The sequence below is a fragment of the Eschrichtius robustus genome, chromosome 1 (genome assembly GCF_028021215.1).
Source record: "Eschrichtius robustus isolate mEscRob2 chromosome 1, mEscRob2.pri, whole genome shotgun sequence".
Lineage (NCBI taxonomy): Eukaryota > Metazoa > Chordata > Mammalia > Artiodactyla > Eschrichtiidae > Eschrichtius > Eschrichtius robustus.
The window spans coordinates 165,737,125-165,751,804 of record NC_090824.1 but is presented as its reverse complement, the minus strand read 5'-3'; the positions used below and the strand labels follow the sequence as shown (position 1 = coordinate 165,751,804).

The window sequence follows — 14,680 nt, the reverse complement described above, 5'->3', positions numbered from 1 at the left end:
ATATGTTTAGGTGGAGGATGTAATCAGAAGTGCAACACCCTGACGACAGGCAGAGGGGTGGGTGCTCAGTGTAGAGGACCCAGCCCACTGGGGGATCTGCACACCCTGCCCCCGGCACTTAGCAGGTTGCCCTCATCACAGCACGAGTCTTGCTGCCAAGGGGTTATACGTAGGGTAGGAAGAAGGCACCACTGCAATATTTCTAACTTCTTGCCTTGTGCCCGAATCAATTACAAAAACACTTTGGAACGCCCTCTTTAAAATATGATATGGATCAGCTTTATTGAAGGTGAATGCACAGAGATGATGCAGCATAAAGAAGTTTTCCCGGTATCGAAGCCTGGGTGATACTTCCTAACTCATGACAATGAGAAGAATCTGCCAACAGTAGTAGTTACTTATTTTTGCTGAGGGTTCTCTGCTTTTCTGCGTGCTCCACAATCTTCTCTTCCACATAAAGACCCTTCCGCTTTCGTACCGCATTCATGTACTTCCGGGCCTGGTTCTCAGAATCAGCCTTTTCCCCAAAGTGCAAATACTCCTCCTCAGTGGTTGGTACCCAGAAGGGGTCACTGGGAATGATCTTGTAAAAGAAGGTGACAGAATGTGCTAGATTAGACAAGCATACTTTCATTTCAAATGCCAATTCATACAGTCTTAGCTTAAGAATAAAAGTGAAGCAATGAAGAGTTAAGTTTGCTAGAAATGGTAATAAACAAATATGAAGGATCACAGGCGGTATGAACAAATGGAAGTAGATTCAACAAAACTTGTAACAAACATATTATTCTTTACTCCTAGAGCCTTTACATAACACTAAGTAAGAAAACTATTAATTCTGAATAATATAATAGAAAAAACTCTCCCTTTCACTAGGATATACCTGGGTATCAGTGTCACTTCACTAATTTTGCCTTTGTCCTCAGCAAAGACCAACACATGTTAAGTCCATTCTTGATTATTCTGAGCTTTTTGCTCCAAAATTCAGTGCAGTATTAGGAGCTCAGTATTGCCTACAGATGAAGACCACATTCCACAAGATCAGCTTTATCAGTAATAACAGTGAGATTCTGACTTTTACATGCCTTGTTCTTTTTGTTGTTTTTTCTTATTTCTCAATTGGGAGGAACGAGGTGGTATTTCTCAAGTGGTCTCAAATCCCAACACTTTTCCATTTAAAATGCAGAAATGAAAGAAAAATTTATTTTATAATAGTCACTCTTCAACACAAGAAAAGGAAATTTCTGTGGACCAGGAAGGGAGAGGTTCCTGGAGGGAGAGAAGAGAGCCCACAGTAATACGTGAGGGCAAAAGCCCCATCCACTTCCCATAGGGAGCCAAGACAGCTGTGCACCAGGAGGGCCAGGCTTTCACTGCCCACTTAGGATGGGCCCAAAGCCACATAAACCAGGTGTGTGGGGACCAGAACCATCCACTCTTCTCTGGAGCTGGAATAACCATGTCTGCCCAGGGCTGTGGCTGAAAATGAGTTGCAGGTCATGAGATAAAAGCCGTCACCTGCTGAAGATCAGACTCGGCCTGTGCTGAGTCTGTTGTCCTGCACCATCCACACTGGTGAAGGCACCAAGCTGAGCCACTGCAAACGCTACAGTGAGAGCTATGGCACTCAGGAGGACAGAGGAGAGAATTCCTGCTGAAAATGACCCTGCCAGTAAGATATATAGAAGACAAAAGGAAATCCAGCACCATGAAAGACAGGTGCCAGACTCAACAAAAGGGAGAATGAATAATCAAATAGAGATAATAAGGTAATCTGAAGAGAAAATTCTAGAGAGTTCATTTAAAAATCCTCCAAGAAATAAAGGAGACGGAGGTGGGGAATAGCATCCATAACACATTAGGCAGTTGTGAAAAAGAAAGAACTAGAAATCCCAGAAATTAAAATTTTGGACATTAAAATTTAAAAAAACACAAAGAAACTCAGTGGGTAGGTTAAACAGAAAACTGCTGAAGGGAGAATAAGTAAATTAAAAAGACAGATTTGATATTCAGAATATATAAAGAACTCTTAGAACTCAACAACAAAAAATCCCAAACAACCCGATAAAAAATGGGCAAAGGACTTGAACAGACATTTCTCCAAAAAAGATATACAAATGGCCAACAAGCAATTGAAAAGACGCTCAACATTATCAGTCATGAAGGAAATTCAAATCAAAACCACAGTGAGGTACCACTTCACACCCACTGGGATGACTAATATTTAAAAAAAAAAAAAAATGGAAAAAAAGTGTTGGTGAGGATGTGGAGAGACCGGAAGCCTCGTGCATTGCTGATAAGAATGTAAGATGCTACAGCCACTGTGGAAAAGTCTGGCGGTTTCTCAAAAAGTTAAACGCAGAATTATCATACGACTCTGCAATTCTACTCATAGGTATATACCCCAAAGGACTGAAAATAGGAACTCAAACAAGTATCAATACATATACATGCAAGAACATAGCAGCACTATTCACAACAGCCAAAAGGTGGAAAAGCCTAAATGTCCATCAATGGACGAACAAACTATGGTATATAATACATACAATGGAATGTTACACAGCCATACAAAGAATACTGATACATGCTAAATGTGGATGTACCTCCAAAACAGTATGCTAAGTGGAAGAAGCCAGACACAGAAGGTTACATAGTATATGATTCCATTTGTATAAAATGTCCAGAATAGATAAATCACAGACATAGAATGCAGACTGACGGTTACCCGGGGCTGGTAGGGGAGTCTGTGTGTAAGCCCAGATCCAGGAAGGGTTTGGCACATCTCTAATTCCAAGGCAGGCGCGGAGGCTGGAGCGAATGTAACGCAGGGGTTGACGGTGCTGGTGCTGAAGTCAGATCTGCATGACTGGGGCAAGTTACTTAAAGGCATCTTGTGCCTTAGTTCTCTCGTTTGTAAAGGTGTAATATTAAAAGTCCTAATCTCCTATGATTGTATGAGGACTAAATGAGATCATCAATTTATGTAAAGTCATGCCAGGGATGTAGTAAAAGCACATCACCACTCTCTCTGACACTGCTGAATTCAAGACTAGGGCTACAAGTGTAAAGCACAGTTGAATGGAAGTGGAAGGGGAGAGTCTGGAAACTGGGCAGTGTCTCTGTGTACTTTTATGAACCACCAGCCTATTGTGGCTGGAAAAACAGACCCACTCAAAGAACTGCTCCTGCATTCTGTCCCCGGGAGATGAATCCCTTTGCTTCCACAGTCACCTCTGGGGACCCTGTCTGCCACTCTCCTCCCCCACCCCCAGCCACAACCACATGTCACAACCTCCTAAGTGTGTCAAAGCACAGACCAGTGCCCTCAGGCTGAAGAAGGATGACATGCTAGGTATGAGGACTCAAGTGTCATCAGGGTATACGCCTACAGAGGATAAGCAAAATCTCCAAGGTGCCATTAGCCAAGTATTAGCAGGTTGCTGGGGCCCTGCCACATCCAAGTCTAATCTGACAAGGTACCAGAGTAGTGGGGTGATACTGCTGATCTGGAAGTTCCCACACACTGGTGAGTGGATTCAAAGGTGATGAGAGGCTGGTGGAAGCCTGGGGGCAGGACAAAGGCAGTTGCAGGTGGGGATTTTGTGGCTAGAGACAAGTGGTTGGTAGGAGAGATTCCTGAAACTGGTTGGTGCCACCATACTGGCCCCAGCAGCGAGATGGGACTGGACCAGTCAAGCCATTTCCTGGCCAAAGCCACTGAGGATCTAGGGTACTGTGTTGAAGCTGAGGCTCCCCTCCCCCTTTCCACAGAAGGCCCCCTCTTGCTTAGAGAGGGGAAGAAGAAAGTCAGGAAATGGAACATTTACATGGGCAGTCATCCACAAAGACTATACTCGGAGGAGACTAGTTTTAAGCCAGTTTTCAGTGCCCTCCTCTAACTAGTTGGATGATAAACCCATCATAGAATATAAAGAAGCCGCATGTTCTTAGCAGGTCTCAGTGGTAGCAGTGAATACATCTTTAATCCTGTTAAAAAAAAGTGACAAATTTTATAAAGAGAAATAAGTGAGGTGTTAGTTGGGAGATATCAGACTCAGGCTGGCCAACTGAAGACCAGAGTGCCCTCTTTTCAAAAATGTAACTTCAGAGCTTCAGAAGGGTCCAGTTTTGCCTGGGCCCTCAGCGTATATTTCTGAGGTTTGCTCAGTTTGTTTCCCGAGGCGCCAGGGCTGCTTTCTGTGCCCATCTCCAGCTGCCCGGGGGACTCGACCCGATGCGGGCCCACTGCCCACACCTCTTCTGTCCAGCACGGGCAGCTGCTGTTTTCACCTTCACTCCTCCTGTATCTGTGTGGACATCTGGAAGCTTCTTGCCTCAACATGCCAAACAAACTCTCAGAAAAGGGGCAATGGGGTACACTTTACCAGAAAGTGACTAGCCTGGTCCAGTCCCACCTGACCGTGTTAGGGTCATTTTGAATCTTTCCAGTGTGGTAATGACAAGGCAACCCCAAAGGCTGTCCAGGTCTTGCTTGCTCCACAGAAAGGCATCCTTGAGGCGACAGAGCAGAGCTTGCTATCAGTTTGGAAGAAAAGATGCTTTCTTCTAACTGGCTCACCCAGAATTCATGTGCCTACAGTGAGAATGTTTATTTGGCAACTCCACAGCCTAAAGAGGATGCCATTTTCTAACTCACAGGAAGAAAGGCACCCAAGTGCTAGCTGTTGCCCTGAGCATTACTACAAAAAAAAAAAAAAAGCCTAGAAGAAAAAAGCTTTGGGAGCTCTGTTTCAATACTTTGTCCAATTTTCCCTATGGTTATGGCTGGCAGGTGGCAAACACCATGTCCAAAATACACTTCTTCCGTGTGATTGTGATCACTTCTTCCTTACCCTAACGTGAACTTTAGCCCACCCCTCAGGGCTAATCTCAGTATTAAACAGCGAGTCTTGAGGTTATGCTGACATACATGTAGATCAGCACTGGCTGGTAATATTTTTCCTCCTGTGTCTGTTATTAGCTCCTTTTCTTCCTTTTTCATAGAAGGGTAAAACATAGAAAGAGAAATTATGAGATTGCTGACTTCAAAGGTTTCCTCATGGAAAATGCCTGTAATTTTATTTTCTCTGTTTTTTGAAGCACTTTCTCTCAAAAGCTCTTGATTGTAAATTATATGGTGTGGTAGAATACAAATGAAAAAAAGTGCCTTGGAGTGAGAAGCCAGATCTCAACAACTGTGTTATTTCTAAACCTAACTATGGGGGAAAAACTGAGACAGCCAGAAAAGATCAGATCAATGACACTTAATTATAATGTAGTTTTCTAGACTTTCAAAAGATTTGAAGCTTTTGGGAACAGGACCATGACAGGTGGCAAGGGGATGACAGAAGGATGGTACAAAACTGGAGCAAACTTTCCTTGACTACATTTTTCTCTCAAGTTATTTATTAAAGGGCAGATATGTAATGATAAGCTGTAACTAAGTCAAAAACTAATATTTTTTAAAAACTACTATTAAGTATGTCAGATTAACTTTCAGCCCCCCTGCCCTTTTTTTTTTTTTTTAATTTTGAGAGACAAAGGAGACTGAAAAACCATCATGGCTTTCACATTGACAAAAACTGCCTGTTTTGTAAAACTTTGCTGTTTTATATTAACTGTTCCTAAATACTTATTATCCTCTTTTCCTTTGGTATTAGTATTTCAGGTGGGCATACAGATGACCTAGGTTCTGGGGAGAGGGGTAGGTAGGCACACATTTTCTATAAAGCTCAAGACAGTAAATATTTTAGACTGTGGGCCACACAGTCTCTGTTGTAACTACTCAAGTCTGCTTGAAAGCAGCCATATAAAATACGTAAATGAATGGGTATGGCTATATCTGAGTATATTTTATTTACCAAAACAGGTAATGGGTCATAGTTTGCTGACTCCTGAGTGAGTTAAAGACTGCATTGTCCAGCCTCCTTGTCAGATGGAGCCTTGTTAGATGTGGCGGGATGATGTGTTCTGGGCAATGGACTGGGCAGCATCCTCTTAACAGGACTATGCCCTCTTAACGGAGTATGCCCTCTTCCCATTGCCTATTCTTAATGGCCGGTATGCAGAGGTGACAGTAGCAGGTGAAACAGCCACCCTGGACCATCGGTGGAAGCCAAGTGTTGAGAAAGGCAGCAAAGTAGCAGAAGCCTGGGCTCCTTCCACAGTGAGCCGCACACCAGCCCTGGACTGCCTCCTGAGACTCAAAAGAGAATCTTCTGCTGAATTTGAGCCACTCTACTTTGAGATCCTTTTGATAGAGCAGCCTTATCTGTTTCCAGATATATAGCCGACAATTGGGAAATGATGAGAAGTTTAATTTATAGATCTTTAAAAAAATGTGCTTTATCAAGTCACTTTCAAGGACAAGGGTGACTACAAAATGATGAGGGGACTTCCCTGGTGGCGCAGTGGTTAAGAATCCGCCTGCCAATGCCGGGGACATGGGTTCGAGCCCTGATCCGGGAAGATCCCACATGCCGCAGAGCAACTAAGCCCATGCACCACAACTACTGAGCCTGTGCTCTAGAGCCGGCGAGCCACAACTACTGAAGCCCGTGCGCCTAGAGCCCGTGCTCCGCAACAAGAGAAGCCACCGCAATGAGAAGCCTGCGCACCGCAACAAAGAGCAGCCCCCGCTCGCCGCAACTAGAGAGAGCCTGGGAGCAGCAACAAAGACCCAACGCAGCCACGAAGACCCCACGCAGCCAAAAATTAAAATAAATAAATAAATAAATTTATATATAAAAAAATAAAATGATGAGGTATTTTAAACAAACAATAGAATAAGTGAATTCAAATATATAATTCTTCCAAAAATGATGCCATTACAAGAGCTCTGAATATGTTTTAGATCTGTATTTACAGAGAATCCCAGGGATCACTTAACCTACACACTCTTTGTTCTGACCAAATATAGTATAACCCAGTTTTCTGAACCAGTGCTGATCAAGGACATTTTTTTTCTTTTTTGAATTTTATTTTGTTTATTTATTTTTTATACAGCAGGTTCTTATTAGTTATCCATCTTATACACATCACTGTATACATGACAATCCCAATCTCCCAATTCATCCCGCCACCACCACCCACCCCCCACCACTTTCCCCCCCTTGGTGTCCATACTTTTGTTCTCTACATCTGTGTCTCTATTTCTGCCCTGTAAACCGGTTCATCTGTACCATTTTTCTAGGTTCCACATATATCATTAATATATTTGTTTTTCTCTTTCTGACTTACTTCACTCTGTATGACGGTCTCTAGAGCCATCCACGTCTCTACAAATGACCCAATTTCGTTCCTTTTTATGGCTGAGTAATATTCCACCGTATATATGTACCACATCTTCTTTATCCATTCGTCTGTCGATGGGCATTTAGGTTGCTTTCATGACCTGGCTATTGTAAATAGTGCTGCAATGAACATTGGGGTGCACGTGTGTTTTCGAACTATGGTTTTCTCTGGGTATATGCCCAGTAGTGGGATTTCTGGGTCATATGGTAATTCTATTTTTAGTTTTTTAAGGAACGTCCATACTGTTCTTCCTAGTGGCTGTATCAATTTACTTTCCCACCAACAGCGCAAGAGGGTTTCCTTTTTTCCACACCCTCTCGAGCATTTGTTGTTTGTAGATTTTCTGATGATGCCCATTCTAACCGGTGTGAGGTGATACCTCATTGTAGTTTTTATTTGCATTTCTCTAATAATTAGTGATGTTGAGCAGCTTTTCACGTGCTTCTTGGCCATCTGTATGTCTTCTTTGAAGAAACGTCTATTTAGGTCTTCTGCCCATTTTTGGACTGGTTGTTTGTTTTTTTAATATTGAGCTGCATGAGCTGTTTATAAATTCTGGAGATTAATCCTCTGTCTGTTGATTCGTTTGCAAATATTTTCTCCCATTCTGAGGGTTGTCTTTTCGTCTTGTTTGTAGTTTGCCATGCAAAAGCTTTTAAGTTTCATTAGGTCCCATTTATGTGTTTATTTTTATTTCCATTACTCTAGGAGGTGGATGAAAAAAGATCTTGCTGTGATTTGTGTCAGAGAGTGTTTTTCCTATGTTTTCCTCTAAGAGTTTTAGAGTGTCCGGTCTTATATTTAGGTCTTTAACCCATTTTGAGTTTATTTTTGTGTATGGTGTTAGGGAGTGTTCTAATTTCATTCTTTTACACATAGCTGTCCAGTTTTCCCAGCACCACTTATTGAAGAGACTGCCTTTTCTCCACTGTATATCCTTGCCTCCTTTGTCATAGATTAGCTGACCATAGGTATGTGGGTTTATCTCTGGGCTTTCTATCCTGTTCCACTGATCTATATTTGTTTTTGTGCCAGTACCATATTATCTTGATTATTGTAGCTTTGTAGTATTGTCTGAAGTCAGGGAGTCTCATTCCTCCAGCTCCGTTTTTTTCCCTCAAGATTGCTTTGGCTATTCAGGGTCTTTTGTGTTGCCATACAAATTTTAAGATTGTTTGTTCTAGTTCTGTAAAAAATGCCACTGGTAATTTGATAGGCTTTGCATTGAACCTGTAGATTGCTTTGGTAGTAGAGTCATTTTCACAATATTGATTCTTCCAATCCAAGAACAGGGTATATCTCTCCATCTGTTGGTGTCATCTTTAATTTCTTTCATCAGTGTCTTATAGTTTTCTGCATACAGGTCTTTTGTCTCCCTAGGTAGCTTTATTCCTAGGTATTTTATTCTTTTTGTTGCAATGGTAAATGGGAGTGTTTCCTTAATTTCTCTTTCAGATGTTTCATCATTAGTATATAGGAATACAAGAGATTTCTGTGCATTAATTTTGTATCCTGCAACTTTACCACATTCATTGATTAGCTCTAGTAGTTTTCTGGTGGCATCTTTAGGTTTCTCTATGTATAGTATCATGTCATCTGCAAACAGTGACAGTTTTACTGCTTCTTTTCCAATTTGTATTCCTTTTATTTCTTTTTCTTCTCTGATTGCCGTGGCTAGGACTTCCAAAACTGTGTTGAATAATAGTGGCGAGAGTGGACATCCTTGTCTTGTTCCTGGTCTTAGAGGAAATGCTTTCAGTTTTTCACCATTGAGAATGATGTTTGCTGTGGGTCTGTCATATACGGCCTTTATTATGTTGAGGTAGGTTCCCTCTATGCCCACTTTCTGGAGAGTTTTTATCATGAATGGGTGTTGAATTTTGTCAAAGGCTTTTTCTGCATCTACTGAGATGATCATATGGTTTTTATTCTTCAGTTTGTTAATATGGTGTATCACATTGATTGATCTGCATATATTGAAGAATCCTTGCATCCCTGGGATAAATCCCACTTGATCATGGTGTATGATTCTTTTAATGTGTTGTTGGATTCTGTTTGCTAGTATTTTCTTGAGGATTTTTGCATCTATATTCATCAGTGATACTGGTCTGTAATTTTCTTTTTTTGTAGTACCTCTGTCTGATTTTGGCATCAGGGTGATGGTGGCTTCATAGAATGAGTTTGGGACTGTTCCTTCCTCTGCGAATTTCTGGAAGAGTTTGAGAAGGATGAGTGTTAGCTCTTCTCTAAATGTTTGATAGAATTCACCTGTGAAGCCATCTGGTCTTGGACTTTTGTTTGTTGGGAGATTTTTAATCACAGTTTCAATTTCATTACTTGTGATTGGTCGGTCCATACTTTCTATTTCTTCCTGGTTCAGTCTTGGAGGGTTATACCTTTCTAAGAATTCGTCCATTTCTTCCAGGTTGTCCATTTTATTGGCATAGTTGCTTGTAGTAGTCTCTTAGGACGCTTTGTATTTCTGCGGTGTCCGTTGTAACTTCTCCTTTTTCATTTCTAAGTTTATTGATTTGAGTGCTCTCCCTCTTTTTCTTGATGAGTCTGGCTAAGGGTTTATCAATTTTGTTTATCTTCTCAAAGAACCAGCTCTTAGTTTTATTGATCTTTGCTATTGTTTTCTTTGTTTCTATTTCATTTATTTCTGCTCTGATCTTTATGATTTCTTTCCTTCTACTAACTTTGGTTTTGTTTGTTCTTCTTTCTCTAGCTCCTTTAGGTGTAAGGTTAGATTTTTTTATTTGACATTTTTCTTGTTTCTTGAGGTAGGACTGTATTGGTATAAACTTCCCTCTTAGAACCGCTTTTGCTGCATCCCATAGGTTTTGGATAGTCGTGTTTTCATTGTCATTTGTCTCTAGGTATTTTCTGATTTCCTCTTTGATTTCTTCAGTGATCTCTTGGTTATTTAGTAACGCATTGTTTAGCCTCCATGTATTTGTTTTTTACGTTTATTGATTGATTACGTTTATTATTTTACTGTAATTGATTTCTAATCTCATAGTGTTGTGGTCAGAAAAGATGCTTGACATGATTTCAATTTTCTTAAATTTACCGAGGCTTGATTTGTGGCCCAGGATGTGATCTACCCTGGAGAATGTTCCATGTGCACTTGAGAAGAATATGTAATCTGCTGTTTTTGGATGGAATGTCTTATAAATATCAATTAAATCTATCTGGTCTATTGTGTCATTTAAAGCTTGTGTTTCCTTATGAATTTTCTGTCTGGATGATCTGTCCATTGGTGTAAGTGAGATGTTAAAGTCCCCCACTATTATTATGTTACTGTTGATTTCCTCTTTTATAGCTGTTAGCAGTTGCTTTATGTATTGAGGTGCTCCTAGGTTGGGTGCATATACATTTATAATTGTTATATCTTCTTCTTGGATTGATCCCTGGATCATTATGTAATGTCCTTCCTTGTCTCTTGTAACATTCTTTATTTTCAAGTCTATTTTACCTGATATGAGTATTGCTACTCCAGCTTCCTTTTGATTTCCATTTGCATGGAGTATCTTTTCCCATCCCTTCACTTTCAGTCTGTATGTGTCCCTAGGTCTGAAGTGGGTCTCTTGTAGACAGCATATATATGGGTCTTATTTTTGTATACATTCAGCAAGCCTGTGTCTTTTGGTTGGAGCATTTAATTCATTCACGTTTAAGGTAATCATCGATATGTATGTTCCAATTACCATTTTCTTAATTGTTTTGGGTTTGTTTTTGTAGGTCCTTTTCTTCTGTTGTGTTTCCCACTTAGAGAAGTTCCTTTAGCATTTGTTGTAGAGCTGGTTTGGTGGTGCTGAATTCTCTTAGCTTTTGCTTGTCTGTAAAGCTTTTGATTTCTCCATCGAATCTGAATGAGATCCTTGCCGGGTAGAGTAATCTTGGCTGTAGCTTCTTCCCTTTCACCACTTTAAATATATCATGCCACTCCCTTCTGGCTTGCAGAGTTTCTGCTGAGAAATCAGCTGTTAACCTTATGGGAGTTCCCTTGTATGTTATTTGTCGTTTTTCCCTTGTTGCTTTCAATAATTTTTCTTTGTCTTTAATTTTTGTCAATTTGATTACTATGTGTCTCGGTGTGTTTCTCCTTGAGTTTATCCTGCCTGGGACTCTCTGCGCTTCCTGGACTTGGGTGGCTATTTCCTTTCCCATGTTAGGGAAGTTTTCGACTATAATCTCTTCAAATATTTTCTCACGTCCTTTCTCTCTCTCTTCTCCTTCTGGGACCCCTATAATGTGAATGTTGTTGCATTTAATGTTGTCCCAGAGGTCTCTTAGGCTGTCTTCATTTCTTTTCATTCTTTTTTCTTTATTCTGTTCCACGGCAGTGAATTCCACCATTCTGTCTTCCAGGTCACTTATCCGTTCTTCTGCCTCAGTTATTCTGCTATTGATTCCTTCTACTGTATTTTTCATTTCAGTTATTGTGTTGTCCATCTCTGTTTGCTTGTTCTTTAATTCTTCTAGGTCTTTGTTAAACATTTCTTGCATCTTCTCGATCTCTGCCTCCATTATTTTTCCGAGGTCCTGGATCATCTTCACTATCATTATTCTGAATTCTTTTTCTGGAAGGCTGCTTATCTCCACTTCATTTAGTTGTTTTTCTCGGGTTTTATCTTGCTCCTTCATCTGGTACATAGCCCTCTGCCTTTTCATCTTGTCTATCTTTCTGTGAATGTGGTTTTTGTTCCACAGGCTGCATTGTAGTTCTTCTTCCTTCTGCTGTCTGCCCTCTGGTCGATGAGGCTATCTAAAAGGCTTGTGCATGTTTCCTGATGGGAGGGACTGGTGGTGGGTAGTGTTGGGTGTTGCTCTGGTGGGCAGGGTTCAGTAAAACTTTAATCCGCTTGTCTGCTGATGGCTGGGGCTGGGTTCCCTCCCTGTTGGTTGTTTGGCCTGAGGCGACCCAACACTGGAGCCTACCTGGGCTCTTTGGTGGGGCTAATGGCGGACTCTGGGAGGGCTCATGCCAAGGAGTACTTCCCAGAACTTCTGCTGCTAGTGTCCTTGTCCTCATGGTGAGACAGAGCCACCCCCTGCCTCTGCAGGAGACCCTCCAACACTAGCAGGTAGGTCTGGTTCAGTCTCCTATGGGGTCACTGCTCCTTCCCTTGGGTCCCGATGTGCACACTACTTTGTGTGTGCCCTCCAAGATTGGAGTCACTGTTTCCCTCAGTCCTGTCAAAGTCCTGCAATCAAATCTCGCTAGCCTTCAAAGTCTGATTCTCTAGGTATTCCTCCTCCCGTTGCCGGACCCCCAGGTTGGGAAGCCTGAGGTGGGGCTCAGAACCTTCACTGCAGTGGGTGGACTTCTGTGGTATAATTGTTCTCCAGTTTTGAGTCACCCACCCAGCGGTTATGGGATTTGATTTTATTGTGATTTCGCCCCTCCTACCATCTCATTGCGGCTTCTCCTTTGTCTTTGGATGTGGGGTATCTTTTTTTGGTGAGTTCCAGTGTCTTCCTGTCGATGACTGTTCAGCAGTTAGTTGTGATTCCAGTGCTCTCGCAAGAGGGAGTGAGCACACGTCCTTCTACTCTCAAGGCCATCTGAATGAGATGGACGACTTGTCATCTCTAAGATATTCAGAAGCATGAGCTGCAAGTTCTGAAGGCAGTTTTCAGCAACAGCAGCACAAATGAAGAAAGTGTTTCACTTCTCAAGGTCATTACTTTGAAGTGGAATAAGTCTCTCTTCAGTTCTAAGCATCATTTAGCTGCACTGTCCTGTAATCACACATCTGGTCACTAAAACACATGGGGGATAACGCTAATGTTTTTCATTAGGAACATCAGTAATATATTTACACTATAGACATAGTTCTTCAGAAGTTGCCTTTATAAATCCATTCCTTCTACTTCTTACTGGTTTGTGTTTTTATGTAAAAGTTGAGTGCCAAAAACCAAAACCAAAAAGCTAGAAGTTTGGATAAGTGGGAAATTACTACCCATAAGTGTGGGCATTTACAAATAAATGTTTTGTGCTACTGTTTTCTACATAATGAAGTACAGCAACGGCATCTATTCAGATATAGGCCAATAAAACCATCAAAACATCATTTAGTTTCTAGAAAAAGATGCAAGAAAAATTTCATAGTAAGTCACTGTTAAAATGTAGTTTGTACTGACAACCAAAAAAATGCAACCTAAATTAGAACAACATTAACTTTAGTTCTATCAAGCACTAAGAATGTAACTTTCTCTTTTTAAGGAGAAGCAGACACAATTGAGCGTTTTGGACTAGCAACTTCACTTGTATCAATTTAGATGATATGAACTTGCCCAACTAAAATTAAATTTGCCTTGTCCAAAGTTAGTTTGCTGAAGTGTCACCTTTCTTTACTTTGCCAGATTCACTTGACTATAGAATTCATTTTAAAGAGAAAGTTCTCCCTCAATTATTCCCATTCCTCTATACTGTCTAAATTTAAACTGCTCGTTGGAAGCATTCTAGAGAAAGGGACCCAGCTGGCTAAAGAAAGTGAAAGAAGTAAAAAGAGCTTAGCACTGAACCTAAACCATGAGCTTTGTTTAAATAGTTTAAGGAAAAAGTCTGGATTATTTGTGTGAAGTTGAGTGCAATGCCACATTGCTGAGAGAGAGCCAAAAGGAACATGACACGGACTCTAAGAATGTTGACAAGAAAACAATCTTCATGCCAGGGAGGGCCTACCAGTGTCAGGCACTAGGCTAGATATTCCATATACCTTATATCTCAGGGGCAAAACAAACTCAGGGAGGTTCCACAATTTGTCCAAATAAGTGGCAGAATTAATATTTGAAACCAGGACTTCTCAACACCAAAGTCAATGCTCCTTCCACTAAACTATACACCTCCACGGTACAAGAGAATAATGTGAAGTTACTTAGGTTCCCTGTAAACAGTGACAACAGAACTTTCTTAAAACCACCTTTCAAACTTACAACCTACAGTTTAAAAATGCTATTCCTGGCCTTAAGGCTTTGTCTTGAAACATAACACCTTGCTTTCTGCACATGCCCTACAGCTTTCCTTCACTGCTTCTCACACAGGCACCCTCCAACCCAATGTCCTTCTCTCCTCCTTAGCTGCTAGCTTCTACCTTTCCTTTAAGGATCTGTTCACAAAGGCCGGTCTGACCTCCCCGTCCTTTCTTGTTATTATTTTCTTGGCCTAAGTTAAAAAACAATGTGTTCACAATCTTGTCTTCTCTCCCAAGCAGTGTGGACCTGTTAAGTTTGCATTTCTGATTACAGATAAGGTTTGCCTTTCACCTACCTTTCCCTACACTGACAATGAAGTGTTCTGATGAGCCATTTTATTCCACAACACTTGAAAGCCACAGGAGCTTCGAATCTCTATAATGGGGACTGAAGAATATGTAAC

General features: G+C 41.1%; 1 protein-coding gene across 1 annotated transcript in view; it reads right to left on the bottom strand.

Moving 5' to 3' along the window:
• Positions 1-256: 256 nt before the first annotated feature.
• EFL1 (elongation factor like GTPase 1) overlaps positions 257-14,680 on the bottom strand; it is a 134,504-nt gene continuing 120,080 nt past the window's right edge. The window contains exon 20 of the mRNA XM_068558768.1: positions 257-583. Within this exon, the coding sequence (XP_068414869.1) occupies positions 395-583 (189 nt within the window). The 3' untranslated portion in view covers positions 257-394. The remainder of the gene's footprint in view (positions 584-14,680) is intronic.